At 47.0% G+C, this 16504-nt stretch overlaps 1 protein-coding gene across 1 annotated transcript in view; it reads right to left on the bottom strand.

The window, feature by feature from the left end:
- The window catches only part of PLXNA4 (plexin A4), a 422724-nt gene that overhangs the window by 150286 nt on the left and 255934 nt on the right, over nt 1-16504 (bottom strand). Inside the window, exon 4 of the mRNA XM_045864250.3 lies at nt 3682-3813. Coding sequence (XP_045720206.1) covers nt 3682-3813 — 132 coding nt within the window. The remainder of the gene's footprint in view (nt 1-3681; nt 3814-16504) is intronic.

Raw genomic sequence — 16504 nt, 5'->3', positions numbered from 1 at the left:
GTCTATGGTCACAGAGCCAGGAAATATATAGCATTTGTATGCATACGCACATACACACACACACACACCCACACACACGCGCACGCGTGCGCACACACCACTCCATTCTCTGCCTCTACTAGTTATACTAGTTACCTTTTCTGACCCCCTAATCCCATGACTGGCTCCCCTGACAACCAACAACCCCTCCCCCCTTCTTTAGGGGATTTCCAAAAGTCACCGAATTAACATAAATTCAGTGGTGGTTGAGAGGGGCTTATTATGAATAGTGAGACACCCATTTTACTTTTATGGCTCCTGAAGATTTCAGGAACTGAGGACAAGAGACCAAATATTATAACAAAAGATTTTCCCATTGCTCTCATCACTCAGGAAATTCCAAGGGTTCTGGTAGTTCAGTGCCAGAAATGGGGATGAAGACCAAATATATGTTCTTATTATAAAGCCACAATATCATAATTAGGTATATTATGTATGACTGGCACATCGGGTCTGTAATAGTACTACTTAAGAGATGGTTAAAGTAGGCTATTTAGGTTTAAGCAGTATGTTTACTTAAATAAAAACACAAAAGCAAAAAACAGTTCAGGACAGGTTAAAGTTATGGCAGTAATGAACAGATGACCGACGTTTGGGGGATACTTCCTTTGTCTGAAGTGTAGTCTTGTAATTATATATGTAAGTTCAAACTTGGGAATTAAGATAAGCAGGAGAAAATTTGTATCAGTCCCTCTTTTCCAATTCTGGGTCAGTGATGACAATGGGGATTCAATCAATAATTCATTCATTCATCCATCAAATAATTATCAAAGGCCCATTAGGTGAGGTTTAGACAGACAAAGAAGACATAGGGCTGCCCTCAAGCTGCTGACAGTCTGGCAAGAGATAAAGACAGCCTGGGGTGAGAAAAGCTACCAAAGAGGTGTCTAAGCAGAGGTCAGCCATCGCTCATTGTAGAATGGGACGGCACAGCTCAGTTTTGAAGGACAAGGCAAAATTAGCCAGATGAGAAAGGGAAGTGTCCTCCAGGCAGAGCAGACATCATCGCTGAGCATATACAGACTGACCTGTAGACTCAGCCTTGCAAGGTGCTCGGACACAGCATGGCTGACACCAACCTACCAGCTGACAGAGGCCGGAATATCCCTGGTATATTTACCAAGCTGCTCTTTTTTTTTTTTTTTAAAGATTTTATTTATTTATTTGAGACAGAGAGAATGAGAGAGAGAGAGCACATGAGAGGGGGGAGGGTCAGAGGGAGAAGCAGGCTCCCCGCCGAGCAGGGAGCCCGATGCAGGACTCGATCCCGGGACTCCAGGATCATGACCTGAGCCGAAGGCAGTCGCTTAACCAACTGAGCCACCCAGGCGCCCTACCAAGCTGCTCTTGCCCCCAGCTCTACTTGGTATGCTCAGTCAACAAAGCAGCCTGTGGGGTCTTGATCTGCTTTCCACTGGGACTAAATCCCTGCTCCCAGCCCACCTCAGCCTTGACCTGAACTCCGAAGCTCCATACCTGATAGGTCACCCAGAATCTTGATGCCACCACCTGCCTGACTGCAAACACGGCCAATGTCCAGACACTCCTGTTGCAATGTCATAAGAATAAGAGATTCCACTTACCAAGCCCTTACTCTGTGCCAGGCTTGGTTCATGCCTGTTACATGGGCTATGTCGTTTGATCCTTGGGACACTATGGGATGTTATCATTACTTCCATGCACCGGTTGAGAACCTTAAGTCTTCAAGCGGTTGAGGAACTTACCCGAGATCGTACTTAGTAAATGGGGGAGCTAAGGTTCATGCTCGGCTATTCTGACACCAAAGTCTGTGCACTTAACCATTGTGCTGTACTACCTCTCCCCACAAAAAATGTGCAAACCCACTGGAGTGTTGGGCCAGCTGTTACGGGCCTTGGGATTTTATTTTGATGACAGGCTGCCCTCCATCTCAGTGAGGAGCTTTGATGACGGGCTGCCCTCCATCTCAGTGAGGAGCAGTCCCAGAATGGATGAATGCCCTGGTCCCATCCATTCCTGCCTTCCTTTCTTTTCCAACAACCCAGAGCTCCCAGTGTATCTCATTCTCCAAGCCTGAGTGGGTACTGCCCACTGATGGTTCTCAGGCAAGCAGAATGCAAAGGACAAGGAGCTCAGAATCCCAAATCAGTTACCAGAGGGAGCTCCACCCAGCTTATATTTTCCACTGTTGGAAGTTCTTAGAGAAAGTTCCAGGTTGAGAGATCCTGGCTTTCAGTTATGGTAAGAAATTGAAGTATGGAATGCCTTGTGGAGGTATTGGGTCTTCTCCAAAGGAGTCTAAGGAAAGCTGCTTCTCCTCAATGTCTAGGGCCTCAAAGGTAGGCAGGGAGTGTGGGCTCCATTGAAAAAGAGCAAGGAATGAAAGCAAAGGAGCAGCCTCATACCCTGTCCTGGCTCCTGGGGTCAAATGTTCCTCTGTCGGCCCCACATCAGGCAATCCCCAAGCCAGGGCAGCCTCAGTGAAGGTACCACAGTGGGTCCCAGTGTGGCTGTGTGGGGAGTCCCTCACCCAGAGAAGATGTCATCGGGCTCTTGGGGAGGGTGGAGCCGCTGTGGCTGCCAAGGCATAATGCCCAAGCCTTGTGGGTGGCATAATGTGGCATTCATCTCCTTCACTCTGCAGAGAGGAGACAGGCAGAACAATCCAGACTCTGTCAGCAAGGTCCTCTGGGGAGTTCAGGCCTCGCTAATGAAGATGAATAAGAGATGGGAGGTGCCCCTTATGGCGGCTGCCTTTGTCACATACATATTCATGGACCGGAGGGACAGCTCCTGGGAATGACCCATCCCACACAGAGGTGAGAGGGGCAAGGCAGGGCACTGCAGATCCACTCCTGAGGTGGGCGTGTCTTGTGGGGGTAGAACACACTGGGCTGTGAATTCGGGCACTCCAGACATACTCTTAAATATATGGAATTTTCAAGATGACATATCTACCTTTGCCTGCTGTAGACACATGAGTCCTGGAATAAGCCAAGGACCCCTGAAGAACTTACTTAGTACTCAGCTGAGTTCCAGAAACAAGCCCAACTTTGCTACTTCTTACTCAGTATCAGTTACCAGTAATCCCTGTACCCTATTGTTCTGCCTGGCTTGGCCTCATGGAATTTGCTGGAACTTCATGCTAGAGGTCTAGGTACATACAAAGGCTCAGAACACACGCTGTATCATCTTACTTCACACAACAGAGACCCTGTTTTTTGACTCTCCATCCATTTGACTATTCTATGATGTTCCCTCAACTAAGATATTTGGGCAACAAATCCTTGCCCGCCATAGACCTCCAGGGTCCAAGAAGGTGACCTTGATAGGAGATTATACTCTGTGTAGGGGAAATCCGGACAAACAACTTGGGCATTTGTACCATGTTTCTTCAAAAGACAGTAAATGCTGGCTCTGAATCTATATTCACCCATCACTTTGAAGTTAGTGGATTTGTTCTAGACTCCCAGATGTTTTGATATTTTATTCCCTGTTTCAGCGCACTCAGCCTCAGTCCCCAGGCAGTATAACCAAAAAGATACACACTGAGCCAAATAAATCAACTGGCTTCTTTGCAATTGGCCTCCTGTAGGTTTCTACTGAGCCACAGGCTAGTACTTAGCTGCAAGACAGATGTCTAACAGAGCCCAAGAGCCTTACCTGCCTTTCTGACATGATGTAGAGTTGCTCGTGGTCCTTGGAGAAGGCCATATCCCGGAGGACTGGGCCGGGCTCTACTACCTGCACCATCTCATACTGGAGGGCATTGCCCCTGGGCCCATCCACACGGATCTGTGGAGAAGAGAGAGAGGAGAGATGGTATGCATTCAGATCCTATATTGCCCGCAGTCCAGCTTCAGCCCAGAGACCCTCCCAACAGCTAAGGGAGAGGCAGTGAGCTTTGCCTCTGAGATGCCGAGGCCAGGCCCTGAATAGAAGCCCCCTGGCATGGGCCTCCTGCTGGGAAAGGCAAAGAGAAGGGAAGGCAGGAGACCAAACCAGGCCCCACCAAGCACCTGGCCTTATCCTCTCTGGTTCCCTCTGCCTCAGGCTTAAGTCTTCGAGGCCTGGCTTGGACATCTTTGGAGAAGAGGATGGGGCTGGTATTGGGGAGCGGGGGCTGGGGATTGGGTGAACAGTGGGTAACTGAAGCTGCCTCAGATCAGAGTATCATCATGTAACAGAAAGGCAATATTTTTTTTTAAAGATTTTATTTATTTATTTGAGAGAGAGAATGAGAGACAGCACGAGAGGGAAGAGGGTCAGAGGGAGCAGCAGACACCCCGCTGAGCAGGGAGCCCGATGCGGGGCTCGATCCCGGGACTCCAGGATCATGACCTGAGCCGAAGGCAGTCGCTTAACCAACTGAGCCACCCAGGCGCCCCAGAAAGGCAATATTATTTGCTAGATTTGTTCTCAGAAAATAAGCGGGTGTGAGGATGCAGGCTGATTCTTTGAAATGGCTACCCAGTTATCATTGCCACACCTTTGAAGGGAATCAGGCAAGGAGCCAACCTCGGAAGTTTCACACTGAGTGGGCTCATTCTGGCCATTAACTATGGGCTTCTGCTTCAGGCTTAGGAGTAGATGTAGGTCTTGAGACCTCCCAGAGGTTCTATTCATGTCCCCAGGGAAGGGGATATGAACATTCCAGGAAAATGCACGTTGGGCATGAGTCATCCCCAAACTTCCGAGAACACTTAGCATAGTAGATCACCCCTGGGCCATTCTCAGGCCTTCCTAGAACTGTTTGGACAATGTGGAGACAACCAGGAGAGACTTTTGCCCACAGCCCCCAGAGGGGAGGACAAATCTAGAAAGACAGGGGCTTCTCAATGCCACGTGGTGCTCATCTGACCCGGGGTGCTGGCCCAGGTCTCTAGAATCAGAGTCATTACAAGTCTGGGCTCATAAATTCAACACAATCGCTGCCCAGTACTAATAATACCACCCACCTAAGTTGGGACCAAACATCTGGAGGGAGACAGGGAGAGGCAATAGCTAGGGGATCACCGAACTTGATTAGATGCCATTTATACGTATAAGACTCTGTAAGTTACCCACCATGTAATTTTAGAGATTTCAGTAACAAAACTAAAGAAAAAAATTATATTCCATATATTCCCATTATGGACTCTTACTTTTAATTTTTAATATTTAATTTTTAACTTCTCATGAGCTCAAGGAGAAGAGAAGTTATTCAGAGCAAATGAATTACAGAAGGGACACCACATTAATGCCAACTGATGACATCAATTCATCTGAAAGTCTGCTACCCTTCGTTTCTGTTGAATTCACTGAACTCTGACACTAGTTTATTTTGTGGCTTATGTGTTGGCTTTTAGGTCTGTTCCAGGCTCTATTTGTTTATTTTCCTCTTAAGCACAATTTTTAAGCCCTCCCTAGACGTCAGGCACTAAGAAATGGTTTTGCACGCAATTCCTTATTGGTGTAATCCTCTCAATCCTGTGGGCTTAGTGGTCATTTGTCCTGACTTCCATGGCCTCTCCACCATCCATTCCACCCTCTCTCACCTAGGGGCAAGACTGGACGCACCCCCTGCTTCCCCAGGGGCAGGGGGTGCTCCCTGATGGGCACGAGCAAATCAGTTTAATCTCATTCTGTTGCCACAGTGATTGAAGAAAACAGGCCCAAGCCAATCAACATATGCACTCAGAGCAAAGCAGGGACAGTGTTTTGTGATCAGGAAGAGAGAATTTCTCCTCATCCTCAACACATCAAAGAAACAGCCGGTTCCAAGAGCTATGGGCAGCCCTCTTGTCATAAAGAGGGGAGCTGAAGCCAGGAAAGGTTTAGGTAGAGAGATGGGAAAAAATTGGTCTTTGGTGATGTCCCTGAGTCACTGAATCAAAATGACACCAAAGCCTGCCCTCTGTCAGGACTTTCTAGTTACTCATGTTATTTCCTTATTGCTAAAAGAATAAAAAGGCTTTTCTGCAACATCAAAAGTCCTAACTGCTATACAGATGCAAACAATGAGGAAAATGAGACAGAGGTGCACTAAACAATTAGCCTGAGCTATAAAATCTGGGGACAGAATTAGAATCCAGTTCGACTCTGAAGTCTACGCTTTTCCTGCCACCCCATTACATGAGATCTTGTTCCTTGGTGGGTTTCATGTTCATTTGCTGGGGCGTGCCACCTAAATAAAGGCAGGGGGCTGAGGTCAGCATCTGTCTCTGGTCTATATGATGCCAGAGGCTTTTGCCAGTCATTCCTGATTTTGATGCTGAAATACTCGAGCTTGACACATATTTATTTTAAAAATGAAGAAATAAATGAATGCAGCTGAAAGTCCTTTTTGCTGATTTCTCATGAAGCTCATTAAAACAAACAAACAAAAACTGATAAAGGAATAGAAAGAGAATACTTTTAGCTCTGAAAAGCAAAATGCCTCAGAATCCAATAGCCCTCCTGTTTCTGTGCCCACCCCCACGCCCCCAGATGTCCATCCTGGCCAGGGCCTTCCTTCATCTGAATGAAATGAGAGTTCAGGCAAAACCAGTTGGGATTACCACCCAAGTCTGACCCTGTGGCGATGGCCTTGGCCCCCAGCCCAGGCAGGCTTCATCCCCAGCTGTAAGTCACTTCTGGAGCAGCAACAGACGAGTGACAAGAGTGATACTGAACATCCTGGCTGGTCTCCAGCCCCCTCAGGCTGCCGGCAGGAGCAGGCTCCCTGAGGCACTGCTGGTGGATATGTATCCCATGCAGTGCCTGTGGTCTGATCCCCAAGGGAAATTGGATTCAGTGCCCGATCAATCTTCTTTATCACTGGGCCCCAGCTCCCTGCTCTTTAGCACAAGGTGATGTGCTGGATGTCGGTGGACATCAGAGGAAACCAGGTAAGCGGGGGGCGGAGACAGAGGGATGGACCAGGGAGCACCTGGGGCACATTTTCATGGGCCTTCCCCAGGGAGGCGGGATAAGGTTATGTTACCCCCTTCCACTCTCTGCCTGGATGGGAAATCAGTCATTGGAAAGGCAGGCAGGGTTCCCTCTCCCCATACCTCTCCCCAGTCCACGACTTATTTCAGAAAACAGAAAGGAAAGCATCCATTCACCCACCTGCTGAAAGAATCTCACACAGATCTTGGATAAAAGGAGCTTGTGGTAGGATTGGCTGAATGATGGACAATCATAAAATTTAGGTAGGATGGTCCAGCTGCTGGCTCCTTTGGCCTCACGTAAGCGATAGCAACAAGAACTGCCAATAACTGAGCGGCTACTGTGTGTCAGGTCTCCTGCAGGCAGTCTACACGTACTAACTTCTCATGTAAACCACCTAACTCTGCCAGGTAAGCATCAATATTTTCCCATGTACAGGTGAGGCTTAGTAACTTGCTCATGGTCACAGATCTAGCGAATGGCATGGCCTTGATCCTTACCAAGATCGGACTGATTCTGTCCGTGCCTCCGTGTGTTTACATACTAACCAGCACATGTTGAACCAGGTTCTTTTGGTTGTATAAACCTGCATCCCTTCAAGAAGTGCAAGTAGTTGACGTTACGCAAACGTCACCCTAGGAGTGTGGGAGGAACCGCGTCTGTGCCTACTACAGTTCTTGTGGGAGGGAATCATGCATATGAATGAAGACGATGCTGGTGTAAATTTTCAGATAATGATCCCTTATGTTTTTGTTTGTTACCTTGCACAGCATTCTTTTTTTTTATTATTAACATATAATGTATTATTTGTTTCAGGGGTACAGGTCTGTGATTTATCAGTCTTACACAATTCACAGCACTCACCATAGCGCATACCCTCCCCAGTGTCCATCACCCAGCCACCCCATCCCTCCCACCCCCCCACGACTCCAGCAACCCTCAGTTTGTTTCCCGAGATTAAGAGTCTCTTATGGTTTGTCTCCCTCTCTGGTTTCGTCTTGTTTCATTTTTCCCTCCCTTCCCCTATGATCCTCTGTCTTGTTTCTCAAATTCCTCATATCAGTGAGATCATATGATAATTGTCTTTCTCTGATTGACTTATTTCGCTTAGCATAACACCTCTAGTTCTATCCATGTCGTTGCAAATGGCAAGATTTCATTCTTTTGATGGCTGTATACTATTCTACTATATATAGATATATACATACACCACATCTTCTTTATCCATTCATCTGTTGATGGCTCTTTCCGTAGTTTGGCTATTATGGACATTGCTGCTATAAACATTGGGATGCATGTGCCCCTTCGGATCACTACATTTGTATCTTTGGGGTAAAACCCCAGTGGTGCAATTGCTGGGTTGTACGGTAGCTCTATTTTCAACTTTTTGAGGAACCTCCATACTGTTTTCCAGAGTGGCTGCACCAGCTTGCATTCCCACCAACAGTGTAGGAGGGTTCCCCTTTCTCCGCATCCCCGCCAACATCTGTCGTTTCCTGACTTGTTGATTTTAGCCATTCTGACTGGTGTGAGGTGGTATCTCATTGAGGTTTTGACTTCTATTTCTCTGATGCAGAGTGATGTTGAGCACTTTTTCATGTGTCTTTTGGCCATCTGGATGTCTTCTTTGCAGAAATGTCTGAAAATGTCTTCTGCCCATTTCTTGATAGGATTCTTTGTTCTTTGGGTGTTGAGTTTGAGAAGTTCTTTATAGATTTTGGATACTAGCCCTTTATCTGATATGTCATTTGCAAATATCTTCTCCCATTCTGTCGGTTGTCTTTTGGTTTTGTTGACTGTTTCCTTAGCTGCTTGCACAGCATTCTTAAATAACATCGTCTCATTGGATGGTTGTAAGATTTTTACGATGTTGACGACTAACATCATCATTCTCATTTTGCCAATGAAGAAACCGAGGTCGGGGCTGTTCTGTGCCTTGCCCAAAGCTCAGTGATAAACCAATGACAGTCAGGACTAGAGCTCAGGTCTCCCAATTCTTAGCTAAGTGCTTGCCTCTTAGCGATTTAGATTTTCCAAAAGCCTTTGACAAGGTTCCACACGAAAAGGCATTTAAAAATAATGAGTCTCTGTGGGACTTTGGGCAGTTTGACCATGGAGAGAGAACCGACTTAGAGACAGAAAAAGACACGTTTCTGCATGGAGGAGTGGGGCCGGGGGCATTTCCCAAGCACTGGTGTTATGACTTGTTTTATTTAATATTTTGTATAAGTGGTTTGGAGGAGGGAGCAAGAAAATATGCAGATGATTCTGAGCTCTTTGGGACAGCAAGAAGGCCAGTGATGGAGATGAACTAAGAAGGATGATGCATCCTCAGTGAGCACTGGGGAAGGGAGCTGCATATGGGCAAAAAAGCTGGTGTGAGGAAAAGGAACTCTTGCACACTGTTGGTGAAAACGTAAATTGGTACAGTCACTATGGAAAACAGTATGGAAGGTCCTCAAAAATTAAAAATAGACCTACTTTATGATCCAGCAGTCCTATTCTTGCATATTTATCCAAAAGAAACAAAATCAGTATCTCAAAGAGATAAATGCATCCCATGCTCATTGCAGTATTATTTATAATAGCCAAGATATGGAAAGAATCTAAATATCCATTGACAGGTGAAAGGAGAAGGAAAAGGTAATACACACACACACACATATATGCATATACATATATACACACATATATATTACATATGTATATATACAAAACATACATATGTATATATTTTATAAATATATAATATGTGTATATATATATAGAAAATAATGCCTTAAAAAAGAAAGAAATCCTGCCATTTACGACAACATGGATGAACCTGGAGAAAATTATGCTATGTGAAATAAGCCAGACATAGAAAGACAAATATTGCATGATCTCACTTATATGTGGAATCTAAAATAGTCAGACTCCTAGAAGCAAAGACTAGAATGGTGGTTGCCAGGGGCTGGGGGTTGGGGGAAATGGGGAGATGTTGGTCAAGTGGCACAAATTTTCAGTCACAAGACGAATAAGTTCTGAAAAATCTAACATGCAGCAATGTGACTAGAGTTAATAATACTGATTTGTGTATTTGAAATTTGCTAAGAAGGTAGATCTTAAGTGTTCTCATCACACCCACAAGGAAAATGGTAACTATGTGAAGTGACGGATATGCTAATTAGCTTGATTGTGCCAATTATGTCACAAGACGTACATGTATCAAGTTGTATACCTTAAATATATATAATTTTTATTTGTCACTTATGCCTTAATAAAGATGGGGAAAAATGAGTAGTTACTACATAAGTGGTCAACTCCCTGTGGGAAAAACCAGCCACATTCTACCAGTGGGACCATGGACCCTGAGCTGATCAAGGTGAGACCAAAGAATTACTCAAAGCGAGAGGCAGGACCAAGAAAGGACTGGTCAGGTTATCACTCACTGTTCCCCATACTCCACAGTAGCCCGAATGGCCAGCAACATGTCAAGCAGCATTCAAATGGGATTTCAGGGGAAAACAGACCAACAGAAGCCATTCTCCTGGCCAAGTTCACTTGAATACAGAATATCATGTTCAGTCCACCCCTGATAAGGTAGAAACATAATCCAGATGCCTGCACCTGGAGAACAGCCTAGGAAAGGTGCCTCAAGCCATAAAGGCATAGTTGAGATCAAAGGAGATGTGTTGGCCAGTGGCACGGGGTCAGTTGCCAACACAGGGGCCACCCCAAAGCTGGTGAGGTGATAGTAAGAACAAACGAGATTTATTATTGTACATACCAGGACAAACAAGATTTATTATTTTACACAACGCAGATGATACTTGTAGATCACCTAAGCAGTGAGGAAGGATGGAAACAGAAGTTGATTTTTTTTTTTTAAGATAGAAAATGTAAAGAAGCTGCTAATGTAAATTTGGGTGTTTAGAAGATGCTGTTCTAAACAGAGTGCTATCACATCCTGACCCCACATGTCCCCTGAAAGAGGGAACCTCCACATTCATTCGCTGTCTATAGGGCATTCATGGAATGTTATGGTATTCTAGGCTCGGAGCTGGCTTCTGGAGGAGAAAGGTGGGTCTTTGCCCTACCCCCCAAGGAAGCCTGTCTCCTGAAGGGCTCAGATACTACACAAATAAGGCCAGTGGCAAGTGCTACAACTGAGGATGTTCATAGGCCTCTGTTCCCTCTTCCCAGGAGATCTGGCCACTGACTAGGGTATAACCAGGAACTATCAGCCCAGCCCCAAAGCGAGGCTTGAGGGAGCACGTGAGCCATACGACAAAGAGCTACCAACATGGCACCTCTAACTCTGAGAGTCTGACTGATAAAACACATAGTGGGTAATATCAGATTTATTCGAAAGCCACATTCGGAGACAAAATCTCTTAAGTCCATAGGAAGGTTGACCTGGAGTAGCAAAATCAGTGGTAAGAACAGATTTTATAAAGACATATCCACATTGGCCAAGAGAGGTGAGAGTAAAAATACAGAAAAGGGTGTCAGAGGGAGAAATTTGGTTGTCTTCACACAGCCCTGTCCTGAGGAGACTGAGTGTAAATGTGTTCTCTGTGGTCGGGTGTGGTGTCCCTTCAGGTCTCACCAAAGACCCAATGGAATGTTCTTCTAACCAGCACCAGACAACAGCAATATAATGCCTGTCACAAACGTGGGCCACATGTGAAATTTAACATTTTCCACTAATGGTTACATTAAAAAAGAAATAGGTAAAATTGATTAATTAATTACAATTCATTTTAATCATCTATTTTATCTAACATAATGTGCCCCAAGTATTATTACATTTGCATGTATACAGTATAAAAAATTGTGAGATATTTTACATTCGTTTCCTCACACTAAATCTTTGAAACCTGATGTGTATGTATTTTATACTTACAGCAACCCTTAATATGGACTAGCCATGTTTCAGGGGTTTAATAGCCACGTGTGGTCAGTGGTTGTCCTATGGGATGGCACAATTCTAGATCACTGTCATCCCTGTGTTCTGATCTGCGCTCTCCAAGTGACCTTGCTCATAATTTGGCGGCCAACTATCCTTCTAGGGGTGTCCTCAGTTGCGATCTTACTCCATTCCCTGGCTGACACCCTTGTGTCTCCTGGGAACTTCAATTCATAGCATGATGCCTGTGTTCCACTATCTTTGCTTTTCTGGAGCTCACAAGCTGTAAGCTCCACCCGGCTGCGTGGTCCCCATCAGTCCAAGCAAGTTACAATGCGCAGTTGTGTGGGCCAGGTTCTGCTCTAGCCTAGCACTCGGCAAGCTTGTTTGATGTACCCCTGCCTTCTCTTTCCACATTCAGGCTGCAGGCACTCTGGGCACACCTCTTGCATGCCAGGAATGCCCTGTACCCCGGCGGACAGTTGAGAACACTTGAGAACAGCTGAGAGAGAACCAAGCGGTCAAAAGAGATACTACAGGGCATAGTCTCAGAGGCTCCCCACTGCACCAGGCAGGACTGCTGCGGGCAAAGCAGGACCTGGATGGTGTGGGCACTCGGGGCTCTGGGGGCACAGCTAACTGCCAATCATGGGGAAGAGCTTCAATATTGAACAACCAGTGAGTTATTCACAATAGCCAAACATGCAAGCTATCTAAACATCCGTTGACAACTGAATAAAGAAAACGTGATTTATACATCACATAGATACAGTGTGTAGACATAATATATGTAATACACACACACATTCATGCACACAAACAATGGAATATTATTTAATCTTAAAAAAAAAAGAAGGGAATCCTGCCATTTGTAACACCATAGATGAACCTGGAGGGCATCATGCTAAGTGAAATAAGCCAGATACAGGTAGACAAATATTTTACGATCTTACTTCTATGTGGAATCTAAAATAGTCAGACGCAGAAGCAGGGAGTAGAATGGAGGTTACCAGGGGCTGGGGGGAAGGGGGCATGGGGAGATGTTGGTCAAGGGGTACAAAGTTTCAGTTATACAGGATAAATAAATTCTAAAGATCTAATATACAGCAATATGATCATAGTGTGTACTTGAAATTGGCTACAAGGTTGGTCGTAGGTGTTTTCACAATGTATATATATATTATATATAATATATATATATCACAACATCACATCAGATCCTACACTTTAAATATATACAATTTTTATTTGTCACATATACTTCAGTAAAGATGAGAGAGGTGACAGTGGGTGAGACCACACTAGGACAAAATGACCGGACCTCAGTCCTCCTGCCTGGACCACACAGGGACCTCCATCCTGGTGTCTAGCACAAACAGTGCCTTCCCCTGTAGGCGGGCTACCCGGGACAGGCACGCGTGCCCCTGGGGGCACACACTGGCACACCCACTCTGGTGCGCAGGCATCCCCCACCTGGTGCACCCTGCCGCTCCTGCTCGGTCTGCAGCCCGGGCTATTCCTAGGCAGCGCGGCCCCCTTTCCCTCCAAGCCATCCACCTCTCTTCCTCCCTGGCATGGTGCGTGTCTGCGCTGCCAGGCAGAGCGCTATTAAAACATCAGCAGGGTGGCCTCCACAAAGGTCAGCCATCCGGGGAGCTCCTGGCAGCTGCTTGTTTGTTTACTGGAACATTATCTGGGCCGGGCTGTTGATTTACATCCATTGAAGGATTGAACAATAAATATCGGCTCCCAGTAGCAGGCAGATGCTTGCACTAGACCATTCTGGCTGCCTTCTTGCTTGGAATAATCTCCCTAATGAGCAAACAGTGCCATTCATCTTTAAAGATGCAGGCAAGCCCTGGTATCCCTCCCCCCACCTTTCGGCTTTCCTTTCACATCCTCCCCAAACCAGACTTCTTGGTCAAGGTCTACCCTGCCAGATTTCTGGGCTGGGCCCAGCCACGAGAAGGAGAGGGTGGGGTCTCGTCTGGCAGGCCTGGCAATGGAGTTGCAACTGGAGGGGCAGGTGGTGCGGGGCCGATAAAACCCTGGGACACTCTGAATTCTCCATCTAGACCCTTAAGCCCAAACACAGAGGCCAGTGGAAACCCACCTGGTGACGTGGGTGGCCCCATGGCCAGGCCACCTTCACAGAGCCGGGGTGCGAGGGCAGGGCTTGTGGAGACGGATGCCCCACATTCAGGCAGTGCCAGAGCCGGAGTTAGGCCTGTTTCCCTTTCAGGCATGTCTCCAAAGTTCCCAGAATCTCAAGGGGCTCCTGTGCAAGGACATGCAGACCAGGCAGTTTGCAAGATGGAGTCCGTGTTGGGGCAGGCAGGGTGCCGACAAGAGGGGGCAGGTGAGGCGTCTAAGGAGGGAGGGGAAGGATTCAGGCTCTGCTCCTCTCAAGAGCCTTGAGCACACAACTTTGGCTCTCGTAGGGGTCCTAGCTCTCTGTCCTGGCCTTGATCTGTCTCCCTCTGAGGCAGAAACAGCAGGGAGGACCCTCGGTGGGAAATGAGTGACCAGGATCTGCTTTCCTGGGTCACTCTAGGGCCGCTGTGTCTCTCAGGAGGAAAAATAATGAACCTTTTGGATCTTATTTATGCAGATTATTCAGTTGGCCCCCCAAGACTCTAAGCGACATAACCTGGTCACTGTCACTCAGCATCTTGCCACGCAGGCTCAACAGCGGGTGGAAGGAAGGAGCACGCCCTCGAGTGCCAGCATCAGGCCCATCAGAAGCACTCCTTTGATGAATGAATGAATGAATAAATGAATGAGTAAATGAATGACCTGAGAAGCTAACTCAGGGCCTGAGCTGCCATCGTTGGAACTGTTATACATATGCACACACTCACAGACACAAACACACACACGTGCTCACACACAGGCTCTCTCTGTCTCTGCAGATGAGGCCACGTCTTAACTCCCATACGGCCTCTAGGACTTTCCCTTTAGAAGTCCTGTGACAGGGTGCCTGGGCGGCTCAGTCGTTAAGTGTCTGCCTTCGGCTCAGGTCATGATCCCAGGGTCCTGGGATCGAGCCCTGCATCAGGCTCCTGGCTCAGCGGGAAGACTGCTTCTCCCTCTCCCACTCCCCCTGCGTGTGTTCCCTCTCTTGCTGTCTCTCTCTGTGTCAAATAAATAAATAAAATCTTAAAAAAAAAAAAAGTCTGTGACAAAGTGTCGGGGGGCAGGTGCATGGATGAGGAGGGATTGGGAACGGTGAGTGGGGACACCAGTATCAGGTCTGAGCATTGTGGTGATTTGCCGGTTGTGGGGTTCAAGCTCTCCAGGGCCCCAAGGACCCCCTACCATGTCTCCACATGCCTGGGGGAAGAGTTGCCTGGTTTGTAGGACAGTGGACAAGGTGATCTCCAAGTTCCGGCCAACTCAGGGGCTGCAAGTCTATCCTCTGGCAAGGGCAGCTCCCTGGGGCCCCAGGCACTCGCTTACTGTCAATATTCCTCTGGCCCCAAACCGAGGACACCTGAAGACAGAACTTCACAGGTAACGTCACTTGAGGCTCCCCGGGAATGTCACTTTCATTCTAAAATCGCCCCCCTGCCTCTCTGGCATTTCCATCTCCTTTCCCCGTTCCACTTTTCTTTCTTCTATGGCACTTGTCAGTTTCTTGCATACCATGTGATTTATTTATTACACTATTTATTACACTATTGTTGGGCTCCCCTGCTAGAATGTAAATGCCACAAGAGTGGACGTCCTTATCTTTCGTGTTCACTGATGCACCCCAAACTCTTGAGCCATGCCACGTAGTAGGTGCTCAATAAACACTGGTTGAACAAATGAATGGATGGAAATGTTCAAACTACTCATCAACATCTTAATTTGTCCTCCCGAGAGCAGAGCTCCCTTATTGCACAGCAAGGAACCCAAACTGTTGGGGGCTGTTCTCCCTGGGAAATTCAGCAGCAGGAGAGATGCTGCGACTGTCCAGCCCAGACCCCAGTCTCACCATAGTGGACTCGATGACATGCCGCAGCCCCTCCTCCCGGCTTCGATTCCCAGGGCTTGGGATGTGGGCTCAGCCCCTGCTTCTGTGCTCACACTGCTTAGGCTGCCCCAGAATAGCACAATGAGGGCGCTTTGTTTTGATTTCCCGATTCCAGCCAGGAGGAAAAGGATTCGAAGGGAATGGCAAGAGTGTAAACAGTAATTAATTAGACAAGCCCCGTGTGTGCGCAGATCCCACACTGTGTTACCAAACACTGCTGGGAAAATGGGTCCCTTTGGGTCTCTCGCTACACACCCACGAAAGTGAACGATGATTTCTAGGTTGCCATTACAAGATCGCACCTTGCGCTGCCCCACGTGGAGGAATCGGGAACAACGGCCTCCCTCCCTTCCCCACCTGTTTGGGTGCCGACCCAAAGAAGAAGATAAACTTGAGGAAAGAAAGATGTCGAAGAAATAAAAAGGGAAGTCAATATGATTGATATGAAGGAAGTGCCAGAAGAAGGTTCAAACCAGCACATCTCAAGTGCAAAATATTTAAAATCAGCCTTTCTTGCTGCACCCTTGCAAAGAGACTCAGGCAAGGTACAGGCTGGAAACCTTGGTGGGTCAGCCGGATTGTGACCCCCAGAGCCACCACGTATTTGAGTAGCTTGTACCCCCAAAGCCTCGCTGCCACTTCCCACGTGCCTCTGGCTACAAGGG

This window comes from Mirounga angustirostris, unplaced genomic scaffold (genome assembly GCF_029215605.1).
Source record: "Mirounga angustirostris isolate CCGP_5_RB_7025 unplaced genomic scaffold, mMirAng1.0.hap1 SCAF_12, whole genome shotgun sequence".
Lineage (NCBI taxonomy): Eukaryota > Metazoa > Chordata > Mammalia > Carnivora > Phocidae > Mirounga > Mirounga angustirostris.
This window is presented reverse-complemented; position numbering and strand designations above follow the sequence as displayed.